The sequence below is a fragment of the Platalea leucorodia genome, assembly GCF_965183815.1.
Source record: "Platalea leucorodia genome assembly, chromosome: 2".
Lineage (NCBI taxonomy): Eukaryota > Metazoa > Chordata > Aves > Pelecaniformes > Threskiornithidae > Platalea > Platalea leucorodia.
Genome location: NC_138824.1, coordinates 19,304,493 through 19,321,094, shown reverse-complemented (window position 1 = coordinate 19,321,094; position 16,602 = coordinate 19,304,493). Strand labels below are relative to the sequence as shown.

The 16,602-nt window shown below is 37.5% G+C and overlaps 1 protein-coding gene across 5 annotated transcripts in view; it reads right to left on the bottom strand.

Moving 5' to 3' along the window:
* Window positions 1-16,602, bottom strand: part of PARP4 (poly(ADP-ribose) polymerase family member 4) — a 59,665-nt gene that overhangs the window by 24,728 nt on the left and 18,335 nt on the right. For 4 of the 5 annotated variants that reach the window (XM_082303914.1, XM_082303912.1, XM_082303913.1 and 1 more), the window contains 12 exons: window positions 16,323-16,483; window positions 13,560-13,697; window positions 11,375-11,473; window positions 10,976-11,159; window positions 10,044-10,206; window positions 9,378-9,502; window positions 7,515-7,646; window positions 7,199-7,285; window positions 6,566-6,730; window positions 3,362-3,408; window positions 1,037-1,118; window positions 467-604 (listed from right to left, as the gene is read on the bottom strand). In XM_082303914.1, coding sequence (XP_082160040.1) covers window positions 467-604; window positions 1,037-1,118; window positions 3,362-3,408; window positions 6,566-6,730; window positions 7,199-7,285; window positions 7,515-7,646; window positions 9,378-9,502; window positions 10,044-10,206; window positions 10,976-11,159; window positions 11,375-11,473; window positions 13,560-13,697; window positions 16,323-16,483 — 1,521 coding nt within the window. The remainder of the gene's footprint in view (window positions 1-466; window positions 605-1,036; window positions 1,119-3,361; window positions 3,409-6,565; window positions 6,731-7,198; window positions 7,286-7,514; window positions 7,647-9,377; window positions 9,503-10,043; window positions 10,207-10,975; window positions 11,160-11,374; window positions 11,474-13,559; window positions 13,698-16,322; window positions 16,484-16,602) is intronic. The other variant, XM_082303916.1, reaches the window with a different exon arrangement.

Here is a 16,602-nt window from a genome sequence, read left to right as displayed (position 1 = left end):
CCCTACAAATTTCATGGTTTAAAATTTTACTTATTTTTAATTAGTATAGCAATTGCATGACTCTGAAGCTACTTAGTTCTAGCCTCAGCCATGACTTATTTGTTCACTTCCACTGGTGCAAATGCAACATCTGTATGTAACACTGTAGTCACATTTCTATGGAATAAAAACAGCAGCACAACAGTTAGTTAGAAAAAAGTGTTTTAACATCAATGATTGGACACTGTGTTGAAACATTTACTCTCTTACAAGGCAAAGGATAAAACAAAAGCGACAAGATTCTATGCAATTGAAAAGAAAACTCATTTCTGGAGAATACTCAGCTTAATAAAACAGATCAAATTGACCACTGTCCACAGTGTGAAATTTTTCTTCATCTTTTACCCATCAAAACTAAACTGTTTCTGTTTATGCTGTTTTAGCATATTCAGTATTACCTCATGGAACAGTACAAGTTATGCAGTACCTCACTCATTTTGTTGGGATGCTTCTCTACCCACATTCGAGGTAGGTAGACCTGAGAAATCCAGATATCTAGAACAAAGCCACTAACGTCCAAGCAGCTGTTCTCCACAGTCTTAATTACAGCCTTGCAGTCTGTTCTCTAGAAGAGAAGAAAAATAGGCATTTAAATATTTATTTAATAACAATACAGTGAATATTATTTACTTCGTGAGAACAGGGAATGCTGACAGCAGATTTAATAGGGGTAGTCACAAAGCTTTTTGCCAAAAAGGTTATAGAAAATTTACAAGGTAGAGTTTCTATTTACACATTACATTCTTTAAAATATCATTCACTTTCCTGAATGTATTTTTAAATAAGAAGACAACCAAAACAGAAAGGCTTCAAGCACAACAGAAATTTTCATCTGAGAGAAACAGAGGACCAAGCTGTTTGCAGAATGAACAGTGCACAAAGCCAGACAGATCTGGCACAAGCATCTGGCACAAGCGTTGTCTAGGATAAAAGTTCCATTTTAAATACACAGCAGAACTGCCAAGGCAGAGACATAGTTACAGTGAAATTAATTTACCTTTATTTTAAGTTTATGTGTCCAACTATGTATGCGTTCAATACTAGATGGCATCTCAATAGACATATCCACAGAAAATCCACTAAATAAAGAGAAACGAAAAAAAAACCAAACAACTGAATGGCACTCCAGAGAAGATGATGTTTAATCTGCACACCATGACATCTCCATGAGAAGGAGCTATGTTTCCTGCCCTTTTTAACTCTTTGGATAAAAGGGGAGAACACTCAACTAGTTAGACAGGTTTCTGTCCCTAGGATACCCAAAGAATAACCATGCTGATTCACTACGGGTATTCATAGTTTAAAAGGTTAGAAGGGATCAAGAGGCCATTTGACATGATCTTCTCTATAACACATTACATAACATTTTAGTCAGTTATCTCTTCATTTAACCTAATGTTTTATTTTCTAAAGCAAAGCTTCATAACAGACAGCCAAACTGGATTTCAGAGAAGGAAAGTTCATCGTTTTCCCTGGCTAATTGTTCCAAACCTCACTGCTAAAACTGCATATCTTTTTTTCTTATTCAGCTTTAATTTCCAGTCTTTGCCTCTTAGTTTATTTCTGTAATGACATTAAAAAGCAATTTGATAGGTGCAGTCATACAATACAAGATACATAAAAGACAAGATACCATACAATGTGATGGAATCACCTCCTAGTTTGCAGGCCGAGGTCAATGTGTGTGGCCTTGAGGCTGGGGTTTTTTTGTTGTTGTTTTTGTTGGGTTTGGGGTTTTTTATGTTTTGGTTTGCTTTTTATTTTTTTAAGGTCTTCAGCTTGGCATTTTGCCAATTTCAGTCAGTCTTGCTTGACAAAGTAAAATAACCTCTCTTCACTACTTCTTGGTTTGTATATTTTGGGACTGTATTAGCTATTTTTGCCACAGTATCACAATGGTTGTTAATTCCAGGTTGTTGACTCATTGGGTTATTGGTAGTCATTGTATTCCAGGATATAATCTCCCAAGATGTAGATGTGTAGGGCTGCAATCATTTCACGTATGTGTAGCCTTGCATTTGTCAGCCTTATAGCATTTTTGTTACATGGGCCCATTTTAATAAATATTCATGACTATTCTGACTCCTAATCTCAATTATTATTAATGTACCATGAATCTGTGTATCCTCTGCATATCATATGAGCAATTATTTTCTATTTACAGCCATGTCTCCATTATCCTTAAGACGCTTGTGGATAAAACATGCAATATATATGCACAGCCCCAAAGTATCTGTAGAGAGAACCAGCCTTCAGCCAGAAAAATGCATTATGTTATTAATACAATATTAATGAGTTTGCAGCTAACTTGGATGTCTTTGTGCTGCTCCCTCTAGAAACAGAAGCTGGAACGAGTGAGACAGAGATACGTGATCTCCATCCTCACAAAATAACTATTCTTAAGTGTTTCCCAATTTTTATTATTATTTTCTAGTTGAATTTTCCCTTAACATTAAAAATGAAACTGTATTATCATTTTAAATACCTTTTCTACAACTGCATATATAGTGTATGAACTTGTATGAACTTATTCCGGATATATGGCAGAAATAGCATCAAATCTTTAGCCAGTCAGTACAATATTTCTACTAACCAGTAGTAATTATACTGAATAAGAGCAAGTTAATAATAGGAAACATTATTTCAAGATTAAATATAACTTCAGAAAATTATAACAGATCTGGTTTTGTGCCTGCTTTGCAGACAGAACAGAGAAGAAATTAGGACATGCTCACGAAAAGCACTTTTCATGGTTTTTGATATAGAAATATAAATAGCATTAAGTTTTGACACATTTACTGCTACTACTACCTGCATTGGTTGTTATTCTGGTTAAGAACAGCCATATGCAGAAATGTTACTGGGAATAAAATTATAATACTCAGTTTCCAAGAAGTCTTACTTTACCAGCAACATCACAGTTTCAGATAATTGTAAATTTTTATTTAAAATGCAAATGCAAAGAAAGGCTAAAATATTAAGTGCAGTGATATTGAAAACAATGAAAATCATGGTCTCTATAAGTTTTGTGACTTGGGAATATATATATAACCCTTAATAACAGAAATGTTTCTGAAGCAAAAGGACGTATTTAGTGAAGAAAAAGAGTATAATAATTAAAAGTTATTTCCCTATGATATTACCTATCTAAGGATAACAACAGAGTAAAAGGTGAAATTAAACTAGTTTCCTGATAATGCAATTTACCATCAAATATTCTCTATAAACAGAAAAATGTTAACTTTAAATGTTTTAACTTAAGTTAAAGTCACTTAAGTTACTGATAAAATAAAGAAGATTAATATTAATGAAAACAACTTACTTTTTCTGTCGATTTACTTCTTTAACACAAACCTTTTTTATTGTATCCTACAAAGAGAAAAAAAAAATTCACTTGCACTAGTTATGAAATATTTGTATCATAGAATCACAGAATCATAGAACTATTTAGGTTGGAAAAGACCTTTAAGATCATCGAGTCCAACCATTAACCTATCACTGCCAAGTCTACCACTAAACCATGTCCTCAAGCACCACATCTACCCGTCTTTCAAACACCTCCAGGGATGGGGACTCAACCACTTCCCTGGGCAGCCTGGTCCAGTGCCTGACAACCCTTTCAGTGAAAAAATTTTTACTAATATCCAATCTAAACTTCCCCTGGTGCAACTTGAGGCCGTTTCCTCTCGTCTTATTACGTGGGAGAAGAGACCGACCCCCACCTCACTACAGCCTCCTTTCAGGTAGTTGTAGAGAGCAATAAGGTCTCCCCTCAGCCTCCTCTTCTCCAGACTAAACAACCCCAGCTCCCTCAGCCGCTCCTCATAAGACTTGTGCTCCAGACCCTTCACCAGCTTCATTGCCCTTCTCTGGACACGCTCCAGCACCTCGATGTCCTTCTTGTAGTGAGGGGCCCAAAACTGAACACAGGACTCAAGGTGAGGCCTCAACAGTGCGGAGTACAGGGGCACTATCACCTCCCTGGTCCTGCTGGCCACACTATTCCTGATACAAGCCAGGATGCTGTCGGCCTTCTTGGCCACCTGGCCACACTGCTGGCTCATATTCAGCCGGTTGTCAACCAACACCCCCAGGTCCTTTTCCCCCAGGCAGCTCCAGCCCCTCCTCCCCAAGCCTGTAGCGTTGCATGGGGTTGTTGTGACCCAAGCACAGGACTCAGCACTGAGCCTTGTTGAATCTCATACAGTTGGCCTTGGCCCATCGATCCAGCCTGTCCAGATCCCTCTGCACAGCCTTCCTACCCTCCAGCAGATCAACACCTCTGCCCAACTCGATGTTATCTGGGGGTGCACTCGACCCCCTCATCCAGATCATTGATAAAGATATTAAACAGAACTGGCCCCAATACTGAGCCCTGGGGAACACCACTTGTGAGGGGCTGCCAACTGGATTTAACTCCATTCACCACAACTCTTTGGGCCTGGCCATCCAGCCAGTTTTTTACCCAGCAAAGAGTACGCCTGTCCAAACCATGAGCAGCCAGTTTCTCCAGGAGAATGCTGTGGGAAATGGTGTCAAAGGCCTTACTAAAGTCCAGGTAGACAACATCCACAGCCTTTCCCTCATCCACTGAGCGGGTCACCTTCTCATAGAAGGACAATAGGTTAGTCAAGCAGGACCTGCCTTTCATAAACCCATGCTGACTGGGCCTGATCCCCTGGTTGTCCCACACGTGCCATGTGATGGCACTCAGGATGATCTGCTCCATAACCTTCCCCGACACCAAGGTCAGGCTGACAGGCCTGTAGTTCCCCAGATCCTCCTTCTGGCCCTTCTTGTAGATGGGCATCACATTTGCTGACCTCCAGTCAACTGGGACCTCCCCAGTGAGCCAGGACTGCTGATAAATGGTGGAAAGTGGCTTGGTGAGCACTTCCACCAGCTCCCTCAGTATCCTCGGGTGGATCCCATCTGGCCCCAGAGACTTGTGTGTGTCTAAGCAGTGTAGCAGGTTGCTAACCATTTCCCCTTGGATTACGGGGGCTTCATTCTCCTCCCTGTCCCTGTCTTCCAGCTCGTACCCTGAGAACAGCTGGTCTGACTATTGAAGACTGAGGCAAAGAAGGCATTGAGTACCTCAGCCTTTTCCTCATCCTTTGTCACTATGTTTCCCCCCGCATCCAATAAAGGACGGAAAGTCTCCTTAGCCCTCCTTTTGTTGCTAATGTATTTATAGAAACATTTTTTACTGTGTCTTTATGGCAGTAGCCATATTAAGCTCTGGTTGGGCTTTGGCCATGGGGAGGGCCTGCTCCTGTGCCTGTAAGATTTCCTTTTTGAAGAATGTCCAGCCTTCCTGGACTCCTCTGCCCTTCAGGACTGCCTCCCAAGGGACTCTGTCAACCAGGCTCCTAAACAGGCCAAAGTCTGCCCTCCGAAAGTCCAAGATAGCAGTTCTGCTGACCACCCTCCTTACTTCTCCAAGATCAAAATCTCTATCACTGTGCCCAAGATGGCCTGCAGCCATCACACTACCCACCAGTCCTCCCTGTTCACAAACAAGAGGTCCAGCGGGGCACCTTCCCTAGTTGCCCTGCTCACCAGCTGTGTCAGGCAGTTATCTTCCACACACACCAGGAGCCTCCTAGACAGTTTCCTCTCTGCTGTATTGTATTTCCAGCAGACATCCGGTGAGTTGAAGTCCCCCATGAGAACAAGGGCTAACAGTTGTAAGACTTCTCTCAGCTGCTTACAGAATATTTCATCTGCCTCTTCAATGTATGTCATTCCTGACACTTTTATCACCCTGGAACTCCTTTCTTTTATTATATCACTAAGTTGGGATTGCATGGAACCCTCTTTACTTCATTTAATCACATAGCTTTGTAATCTGAGTATCATAGCAACTAAAATTCAGATGAACATGTGCATGTTTCTCTCCCAAGGACACAGTGAACTTCAGAACTCAGTATAATACAGCCTTGAATTAGAAGGCACGATTGTTGAAGTCAGACATACAATACAGCTATACGATCTCACAGGGACTAGGACCACAAGGACCACCTCTGGCTCTTTGCCACAGAGATGACCTCCCCTCCCACCTGGAGAATTCAGGAGCCATCAAGGGCATCCAAAGAAACAGACGGGCAAGCTTGTCCCTGAAGCAGAGAAGGATAATAGCAGAGTGTTCAGCAGATGCTCAGCTGCCATTTCATGATGGAGATAATACAATGTCTTTGCAAGCCAAAGGCATCACAGAGACAGCAGATAACTCAAAATATGAGATCTAACATGTGGCAGCTCAAGTCAACTTTCTAAGTCCTGCAGGAGCAAATACATCCTCAGAGATAGTTAAAGGCTTTCTACCAATCACAGCATTCCTAAGTTCATGTTCATGCTGCTTTATGACAAGAGTAGTTACAATTATCTTCCAGCAAAAGAGAAGAAATGAAAAGGAAAACAATCATAAACTTACTGAAGCCTCTTGTGTAACTACAGTCCCCTAGGCACAGAACTTTTGCTTCAAAACAAGAAGATGCTATTTTAAGACTGTATTTTAACAAACCTGCGTGTTTTCATTTAATGCTTTGTCCTGTTGCCATGGTGACACAGAAGCAGGCATATGAAAGGTGATACAACCATGCTGAAAACTCAGTTCAGTGATATAGGTGATTTTGATCACAACTGTAGAATTTGGAGGTAAGTTTCCAACACTTATTACAAAAATATCCTAAAAAACAAAAAAAACCACAAACTAGCTTTAATGACATCATTAAAGCCTATATTTTCCAAAACAATAATTTAATTGATGTTTAGGCACACTGAAACCAAATGCTAACACAGAAACTACTATTTGGTCCCGGTGAAGTGTAAGGAAAAATCGGACTATGACACAAAATTTCAAACTTTCAATAATTCCATAATTTCTGGCAAAAACTGATCAATAGTAATGGAATAAATCAATCTTCTTAAAAAAAAAAAAAAAAAGGAAACCACCTGAAAGAGAAATAGGTGTTTTATTGAAGCTATAGCACATATTTAAAGAAACAATAATTGTTTTTAAAAATTATCAAGTTTATGGTCCAAATAAGTTCTAGTAAAAAGGAGTTTCCCAACAAAGATATGAATCAGCGAAGAATCTGTAACTGGACAACTGTAAAATTTTCAAGTAGGTACTAAACCACGATATTCAACATACCGGTGCATCCTGGTCCATCAGATAAGCTCCATCACCCTGACTGATAGCTTTCCGATATTCCCTGTGTGCTTGTTTCTTTTCTTTAACCTATGAAAGATTGTTCCACAACAAGTCATTTCATCTCTACAGACAGAAAACTTAACCAATATTCTCTTAAATGACATGACTACCTTGAAATCCAGTCAAATGGTAAAAAACAAGGATATGAAAGGAACCAAAATTAGTGTTGCACATCTTCATTACTAATTAAGTGCTTTCAGATCTTGAGACTGAAGGAGCTACATCAAAGGCAAAGTAAAATAATATAACATTTTACCTCTCCAATGATGTGTTTTCCATTGATAAAAGCTTCAAATCCACAAACAGCAGCTTTATCATCCAAAGGAAAGACATATTTAGCTTCAATTGGTTTACTGTTTTGATTGGTGTAGGTCTGAAACATTACTACCTGCAACGAATATTTTTTGCGTAACTGTAATGTTAGAATGTGATTAAAACATCAATACTTCAAGTGTATCAGCATAACTGCTTTGCACCACAAAATGTCAATAGGCATGCCACAACTGGAACTTCTATTTGTTAGAAATTAAGGTATAACATTCATCAGTGCTTGACAAATAGACATCTCCAGAAACATGCATGGAGCTGGAGAACTTTTAATCTCTAAATCATTAATCGAATCTCTTCCAGAAGAAGAGTAAACCATGACCTTCTAAAGGTTATCTGATATACTGGCAGAGCTGGAGCTGTCAAGCTATTGCCTACAAAAGAAGTCACCGCTGCAATATAATAGTTTCAAGCCAGTAAGGACTAAACAAGAAGGAAGAGTAAACCTCCACAAAAAATTGGTCTATTTTTATGATATACTAAAAGGGATGTTTGGAAAAGCCTATGTTACTTCTATATGTATAGTATCCATCTTCTAATGACAGAATTTCTGTATCCGAGGTGGCAGATTGCATCTGACTTTCTTCTCACATCTGCTCTTCTGTTTACTTCCCGTGTGTTGTAACAAAACTCCAGCAATTCCTCATTCTCCTTTGCTGCCGTTCTTATTGTCCCTTGCCATCTGATCATTTCTGGTTTATGCTCTGCACCTCAGCCTTATAGACTGTTTTCTGCTTTGATGGACTGGGTCATAGAACAGATGCCACTGGAGAGTAATTCATTCCATAGGAAACCAGACAAAAACCAAAACCAAACCAAACCAAACCAAACCAAAAACAAACAAAAAAAACCCCCTAACAATCCCTCATGAGAAGAGCAGTTGTTCAAAGGAATCAGACTGATCAGACAACAGTTCTGAGTGTCAGAATACTTTAAGCACAGACTCATTTGCAGACAATTCTTTCAAACCCTTTTCTCCACTGTTTTCCCCAATTTCTTTTTTAAGGCTTTAGCAACAACGTATAAAAAACACTATTTACTTTTATGAAGCTACTTTGGCACTGGAAACCCCTGAATACAGATTCTTGTGAAGAGACACACGTGACAGAACTCAGTAAAGCCATAGCTTTAACATGATCAAGACTGCTTCAGGCAGGATGCAGTTGAAGGGGGAGATTGTGGAAGTATGCCCCAGGATTGGAAAAGACCTGTGACTTGACAGAATGTGTTCTTAGGGCATATGTACTAAAAACAATGTGGGCCGTTATTATAGCCTGCTTAGCTAATTTTTATTAGCTAATTTTCAGGTTTTGTATTGATTGATATTTTACTTGTGACAGCTAATTTAGGTTGTCTAACCAAAGTCAAAAACAAAACACAAATACATTTCCATAAACCTTTAATGATCCTAGGTATTTCTCACTGGTTTATAATTCAGCTGGCAAACAGATCACCCAGAAGGTCTTTTAAAGGGAAGAGAATGCGTACACTACTGCAAAAAGTTTCTCTACAATGATGACTCGATTACACATAGGCAGAAAACAGACTTAAAAAATAAAGCCAAGCCTTTCACTGTCCAAAGAGCTTTTACCATTTGTTTGACTATACATGTCTAAGAATAAAACCTGTTTCCACTCAGTTTCAGGACTTTCCTTCATTTAGAGATTGAATTGCCTTTTTTTTTTTTTTTGCAATTAACTAAACACTAAATAGCATTTTGACTAAAACACTACAAATGGATTAATTTTTCAGGGCTGAGTTATGGAAAAGAACAATAAATAGCATACTCTACCTGTGCTACAAAGTCTATTATCCTTGCCTTGATATAAACACCTTCCAGAGGGACAGGATTTCCCAATCTGTCCTGAAGACCGGTTTTTACAGGATTTGAAAGATTTGCATTTGGTAATGCATAGCCTAAACAAAGAGTTTAAGAAAGATTAAAAAGATATTTTTTGAAATATACATTCAGGAAAGATGATTGATCTAATCCTATATCAACAGCCCATGTTTATTTATGCAATTCACAACACAAAAGTAACACAGTTTCTATTATGAACACTTGTGTTGCATTGCTGAGTTGTATTGCTGTCTGTCTAAGGGATTGTAAGTTCACGATAGTTCTTTAAGGTCTTACAAGGTCTTTGTTTAGAACCTTGCATTTGAATTATTTAAAGACCATATGATGATTTATGCAAAAGTGCTTCCTGTGCTTCTCTTGAAACACACTGTGACAGGAGGAGTTGCAACTGCTGTTGGTAATTATGTCTATAGGAAATCTGTTAAACAGATGCTACACAGATGCCACATGGTAATCACTAATTTGGTAACATCCGCAAATAAACTACAAAGTATTTTTTATTATATTATCTTCATAAAAGCACTCTAAAAAGGGTTCTGATAAGTATTTAGGAAACTCTGGAAGCAAGTCAATACACAAACAGAAAACATTTCTTACTCTCATGCTGTAAATGACATTGCGGCTCTGGCTTATTGTTATCTTGCTCCAGTTCCACCCCAATTGCAGGCTGAAATGGTTTTATTTGATCTTCAGCAAGGCAAAACTTAACAATATATCTAATTTTAACCTGACAGGTTTTATACACGACAAATTCATCATCCTGGTAGAAACAAAGAAAGGTATTTTACAATAAAAACAAAGCTGTAGATAATATCTAAACCAATGCAAATTGATTAAGAGGTGAACCTAAATGACACATCATTTTTGAAAAATAATAAGAATCTGACAGCTTTTATTTTCACTCCCCTAATCTCTCTGTATCACTACCACTTGCATCTCTTATCTTCTTACTTTGTATTCTCCACACTCCTTATATTTCCTCTTCTCCATAAAGCACAATCATTCCTCAAAATAACTAAGAACAAAAAAAGTAAAAAACTGGGGGATATCTAGAGAGCAACTGTATCTGTTAGTGTGCCACTATAGCTATCATCCCTGCCTTAGAGGACCAACCTATAAGGACAGGGATTTTTATCAGCTGGATTCATTTACAAAACAATGACCCTTCCATAGTACTCATTTCTTATTGCACACAATGTAGAATATCACTTCCAAATAACAATTTAAATATCACAGGCCAGATATTTATACGATGATTTAGTTATAATAATATAAAAAAATAATATTTACATCTTTCTTTTAAGTATTGTTTTCTTGCAAGAATTCTTTACAAATAGCAGTTTAGGGGCTTAGAAGGTTTATACACACTTCACAGGCTGCAAGACAGACAAAAGTGAGTTTATGCATTACTGTCTAGCGATTTAGTCTCTGAACTGAAATGCAGGTTACATTCATTCTATCTATCAGTCATATAATAAATAAAAAATTTCCGGTGCCTTTTCAAGTGCCCAATACTGCAGGATCAGTACCTCAAAGTCTGAAGACATGTCTGCTGTTTTACGGACTCCATGCACACTGTCATAACCTGATGGTGCATTATTTAGTGAATAGTCTCGTTCATACAGATCTAAGCAGGATCCAAGTGCCACGTCGCAAACTGCCAGGAGCCGTGTTCCATCCATTTCACTGGGTGAAGAATACTTAATACTGGTGCTACATGTAAAGAAAGATCATACGCATTGTTTTAGAATTTATATTAATGTAAACATCATAGGAGTTTAAGGATACACAAGTACTTCTGAACAGATGGACAGGAAAGAACTTTATAATTAAATTACCTTAAAAGTATTAAGTATTATTCTACTTAATTTGAAAAGTAAAAAGAATATACAAAGGATAAAGGAAAGAGATATTGTTGTTTTTCAGACCTAACAGAATCACTGAAGTAAATGCCACTGCCCAGATTCCCAACGTCAGTTCTTTCCAGGCCATGATCTCCAACAACCACTTTTGGCATGAGGAGTCCTCTAGAGAAAAAGAAGGTCACACAATGAATGAAGTGCAAAATACTTTCGCATATAGCATGTGGGCTAATACACATTTTGCAAATATGAACCACAGAGGATTAAAACAAAACACACTTTACAGAAACCATAGACACTCAAGGAAAATAAAATCTATTCATGAAAAAAATAAATCCCAAAGTTGTATTAATCACCAAGACACTGTTTACATAAGCAATAAAGACTGTTAGCATTTCTTCATTTAGCAGAAAAGCAATGTGTTTTCCAGATTCACTGCCAAACACTCAAAATAATTTTTTCATTATTAGATGAGTAGTTCTACATTTCTAGCAACTGTGCTGTATTCAATTTAAAAAAACTGTATAAAATTTTTATATCTAAGAAAAAGAAAGTATGAGTTTTAAAGGTAGAATGCTGGGGAATGGATACTTGGAAACTTTTCCAATGCTTAATTTGCAAACCTATTGAGTGCAGAGATACCATCCTTAGACTGTTTATGAGACATTTGATTTACTACTGATCGACACCCATAGAAAACATTTTCTATATAAAGAATGTAAAAAGACACAATATTTAAGTAAGTTCAATAGTTTTGTAACTAACTTACAATTAAAATCTGCAGTATGAGGAAAACAGAAGGCTAATAAGACTTTTGAGGTATTTTACTTCTGATGGTGTTATGTATCAGATGTTTTTAAAATATCCTTAAATTTTCAGTGGCTGGTTGTGGTGGTATTCTCCCCCTGCCCCCCCGCAACCTGGCCTTTTCCCGTAACTCTGATCAAGTGATAACCACCAGTGGTGCCCATGATGGGTGCATCTGGTCTTGATGGCTGCATCTGGCTCAAGGCTCAAGGTCGTTTTGGGGGAGACAGGTAACAGCAGAATAGCCAAGGGCTAATTTATGGTACTGTGCCTACCTGACCCAGTGCTGGTCCATGTGGATTCAGGCCAGATTTGGAAGAAACTGGCATCTGCAGTCGGTGTGCAAATACGACTATAAGTCAATCATCTTAACCCTGTAAATAGTGAGCAGACCAAGAGCCCTTTGAGCTCTCCTGCGTGGTAGCGGGCTGGATGCCGGGATCTCCCCTTGAGTAGGGACGTCTCTTAAGGTTACTCCTCGAGGTTGAGAGAATCCTTATCACATCAGATACTTGCTAAGTGAACTGGGAACAAGTACACCGAAACTTTGTAATCTTAGCTAAGTAATATAAAGGATTGATTGTGCATATATAATCCTTTAGACATAAACCATTGACTCAGTCTGCGACTAGGATTGGATCCAGCCGCACCTTGACGCCTCTCTGAGGAGTTTAGAAAGCAAGGGGGTCCCCTCTGAACCTCATGACCCAACAGGAGGGTATCCCTGACAGTCTTGTCTGATCCTGTCCCCTATGCAGTAAATAATCAAGTTTACCTTGCCATTGAATCTTGTTAAACCACTGTCACATTTACTATCAATCTTGGTTATCAGTAAATGTATTGCTCTTACGACTGCACTCTCACTCCATCTGTGACACTGGTATTCACTGCATACATGCTGTAACGAGGATTTAAATATGTCAGGCTACTAGAGGTTATATTATTTTAGCATCATTACCGTGCCTGAGTGAATCCATGGTAGTCAGTCATAGAACTAGATATTCTGTTATTCCAGGAAATTATGATAATCTAAAAATATGCCAAATAAAGTAGTCGTGGGGAACTAATGTATAGAAGTGGAAGGAGGACATTGTCAATGCAATTCTTCCCTAAAACAGAATAAATTTTCCACACAGTCGTTACTCTCCTACTCTCTCCATTTTGTCATCTTTCATCTGGATTTAAACCATGCTCCTCACCATCATATCCAAATAGCTGCATCTCACGTCTAAGCTACCTGAAGAGTAATTAAATTTATCATTACAAAAGATTGATTTTCCTTCCAGAGGTCTGTAGAAGTATATGGATGTTCATATAAATGTTAACAGTAAAAATTAGGTTAAATATAATGCAAAACAGCTTCATTAAAAAAAAAGTCTAAATATATTTAAGAATATAATTAAGCCTGATTCAATGTCACAAAAAAGGAAATGCAAATTTTTACCTGGAAAGAATTCCCATGAAGTTGCGCACAGATGATGCATGGAATAAGGATCGAACGTTTCCAAGACTGCTCAGAAATTCTGCTGTTTCAGTTATTCTGCCAACCCTATACACTTGTAAAATTCTCACTGGACACTCACTGCAAGAAATTTGAAATGATCTTTGAGATCTCATGACTTAGAAAGTGCATTTAAGATCAATACACTGCTAAAAGATAAAGTCTGATTCTAAATCTCAAAGTAACATTCAACTTTTTTCTTGTTAGCAATTTGGGTGGCAATTATTAAAGAAAAAATATCATAAAAGAACAATCACCAGAGATATTAAAAAATTAATGATTAAGTTCAAGATCTATTTAGACTTTTAGGCAGAAACTGAAAATGTGTTTTCATGCTTAAAGTCATATGAAATTATCTTATTTGACATTTTGGGATCTAAATTCAAAGATGTGACATACAAAATCCCATATAACTCTATACTTACAGACTCTGAGCTGTATATAAATTATTGCCAGCAAATTTATCTTGTACTAAAAATTCTTGTACTGAGAATACTCAGAGACCTTACTGTCTTGGCTGAATTACACTATGTTAGCATCACACTTCAGGCTATCTGGAGGTAGTAACTCCCAATTAAGAAAGACTCCCAATGAAGAAATACATTTGAGAGGAGGAAAACTTGGGTTGCAATCCCACCTCCAGCAAGATTTATGCATTTTACATACTGTAGTTACAGAACGGAGCTGTCATCAAGATTCTTGTCCTTCCCTTCTTGTGATTACACAAAACAAAAGATTCAGATTCTCTCTTTACCTCTTGTTACCTTGATCCTTTCCAGCTGAGTGCTCTACTTAGCTAGTGTGAAGGTCTGAGTGTAGAACAGTGTGCCTACCACTTTCCCTCTGCTTAGGCCGTCTGCTCTGTACACATGCTTGGAATATACTTCCTCAGATGGCAGGCTCTGGACTAAGGACTGAGTTGCTTAATGGTGTAAAGACAGTGATACCCTATGAAATACCCAGAAAATAATTTTAGGATTCTAGGATTCCCAACTGTCACAGAGTGAGGAACCTCTGCATTCACCAAGTAACTGAGAAGAGGACTTAAGGATCACAATTTTAGATTTAGATACTGAAAGTAGGTAGTACCTGGAAAGTAAAAGCATAAAGCCCTATTTACAAATCAAACCTTTATGCTTTCACGATTCAGTGAGCTTCAGTCAGGTTTCAAGTTCCTAAATGCTAGAATAATATTGGTAAATAGGACCTAGCCTCTTTTGTAATTTTGAACACTTTACTCAAACTGCGTGGTTTCTTTTGTTGAGGATTAGAGATATATTGTGTCCTAATTTATGAAGCTGCTATATGAACTTTTTTATAGGAAGGGGGTTTTTTGTTTGGTTGGTTTGGTTTTTTTTAAGAACCTTACTTGAACCCCAATCCTTCAGCATGCTTCTACTGCAGTTGAAGTTTTTTAAATTGTTTTTAGATTAAAAACTAAGATTGCAAATGCAGAGACTGAAAGGGAATAATTATGCACCAATTCTTGCAATGTCATTATGCTTATCTATTGTATAAGAGTAGAGTCAAAGTTTTGCGGGAAAATCCTGTCCTTATAATTAGGTAGTTTATGAATTAGTATATAGGCCCTAACACGGATAACTGCTATCTACAAAGAGCTGTCTTGTGGATTCAGGTAACAGCAAATTTCCCAAAACTTTACTCAATTGTTTCTGTCACAAAGAACTGTAAGGTGGAACTGAGTCACATAAACTATTGTTCTATTAATTATAAATGACTTAAAAATTTAGACAAAATGTCAAGTAAAAGTTGACTTCTGAACTTTGCTGAAGACAAACAGGTTTGCATGTTCCAAGCACAGTGCTCCTTCCACACTTGAGCAATACACATTTGGGTATAACCACTTAGTAACCAGTAGTTGCTAGGCAGGTTTAGACCTTAGCTGCTTAACAGCATATTTACTCAGTAAAAACAAACTTGGAGTGACTATATATATGTATAATTGAAGCCCACTTCATTCTTCCCTGTATGAATGATGTCACCATTGATTATTCCATTTCCAGCACCATCTTCTCTTTAATTTCTCCATATTTATCCATTTTTTAATTTTATTAATCAAAGAGACAGGGTGCCCAGTTAGAAGCCAATGCCAAGAACATTAAATAGAATTATAGGCAAATCTGCAGAATAACTTCCCAGAAATGTGTCTTTTTCACGCAATTGAAAGCTAACTAGAAAGGAACGGCAAGTTCTGTACATAATCAAAAGGTGACCAGGTATTCTCTCCCACTCCCATCAAGTTTATTCGCACAGAAAAAAATTATTTGTTTTACTCAGCAGAACCCAAAATTTTACTTTTAGGTTTACTTTCAAGTTATTTTATAAAATGCCTGGAAATAAATACTGAGAAGCAGAGTAAACAAGTCTAGACCCCATATATTTTATTTTAATAGCTCATATTAATAGACAGCTCTTCACAATTAAAAAAAAAAAAACCAAACCAACAACAAAACCCCAAGGAAAAAACCCACCAAAATTGACAATATTATGATTTTCAGGGTTTTTTTAAATCTACCTTCATTTTGTTCTAGTATAGGTTATGGTAAATATACCAGCTCTGCAATCCCATTAGCGCAATCAACAATGCACAGTAACAGAACCTGATAATTCAGTCCTCTTTAGCAGTATTTTGTGCAGTATACCTTGAATTTTATTGGAATTGTTGCATAACTATTAAATACTCACTTGTAATTGTTTTTTAATACTTGTTGTTCAACATTGAGAAATTCATAACTCTCTGAGTCAACAGCTTCAATCTTGCACCTCAGAGCCCGGTATTTGGCCAAAGATGATGGGTTTGGGCATGACATATTGGTTTCATGTATATTAAGCGTGTCTCTGATAAGCTAGAAGATATAGACAGAAATTTGAGAATACTTGTTACATTTCAATTAAGGAAACATGCAAACCAGACTGAATTATATACAGTTACAGCATAGTAACAATGAAATGGAATACTCAAAAG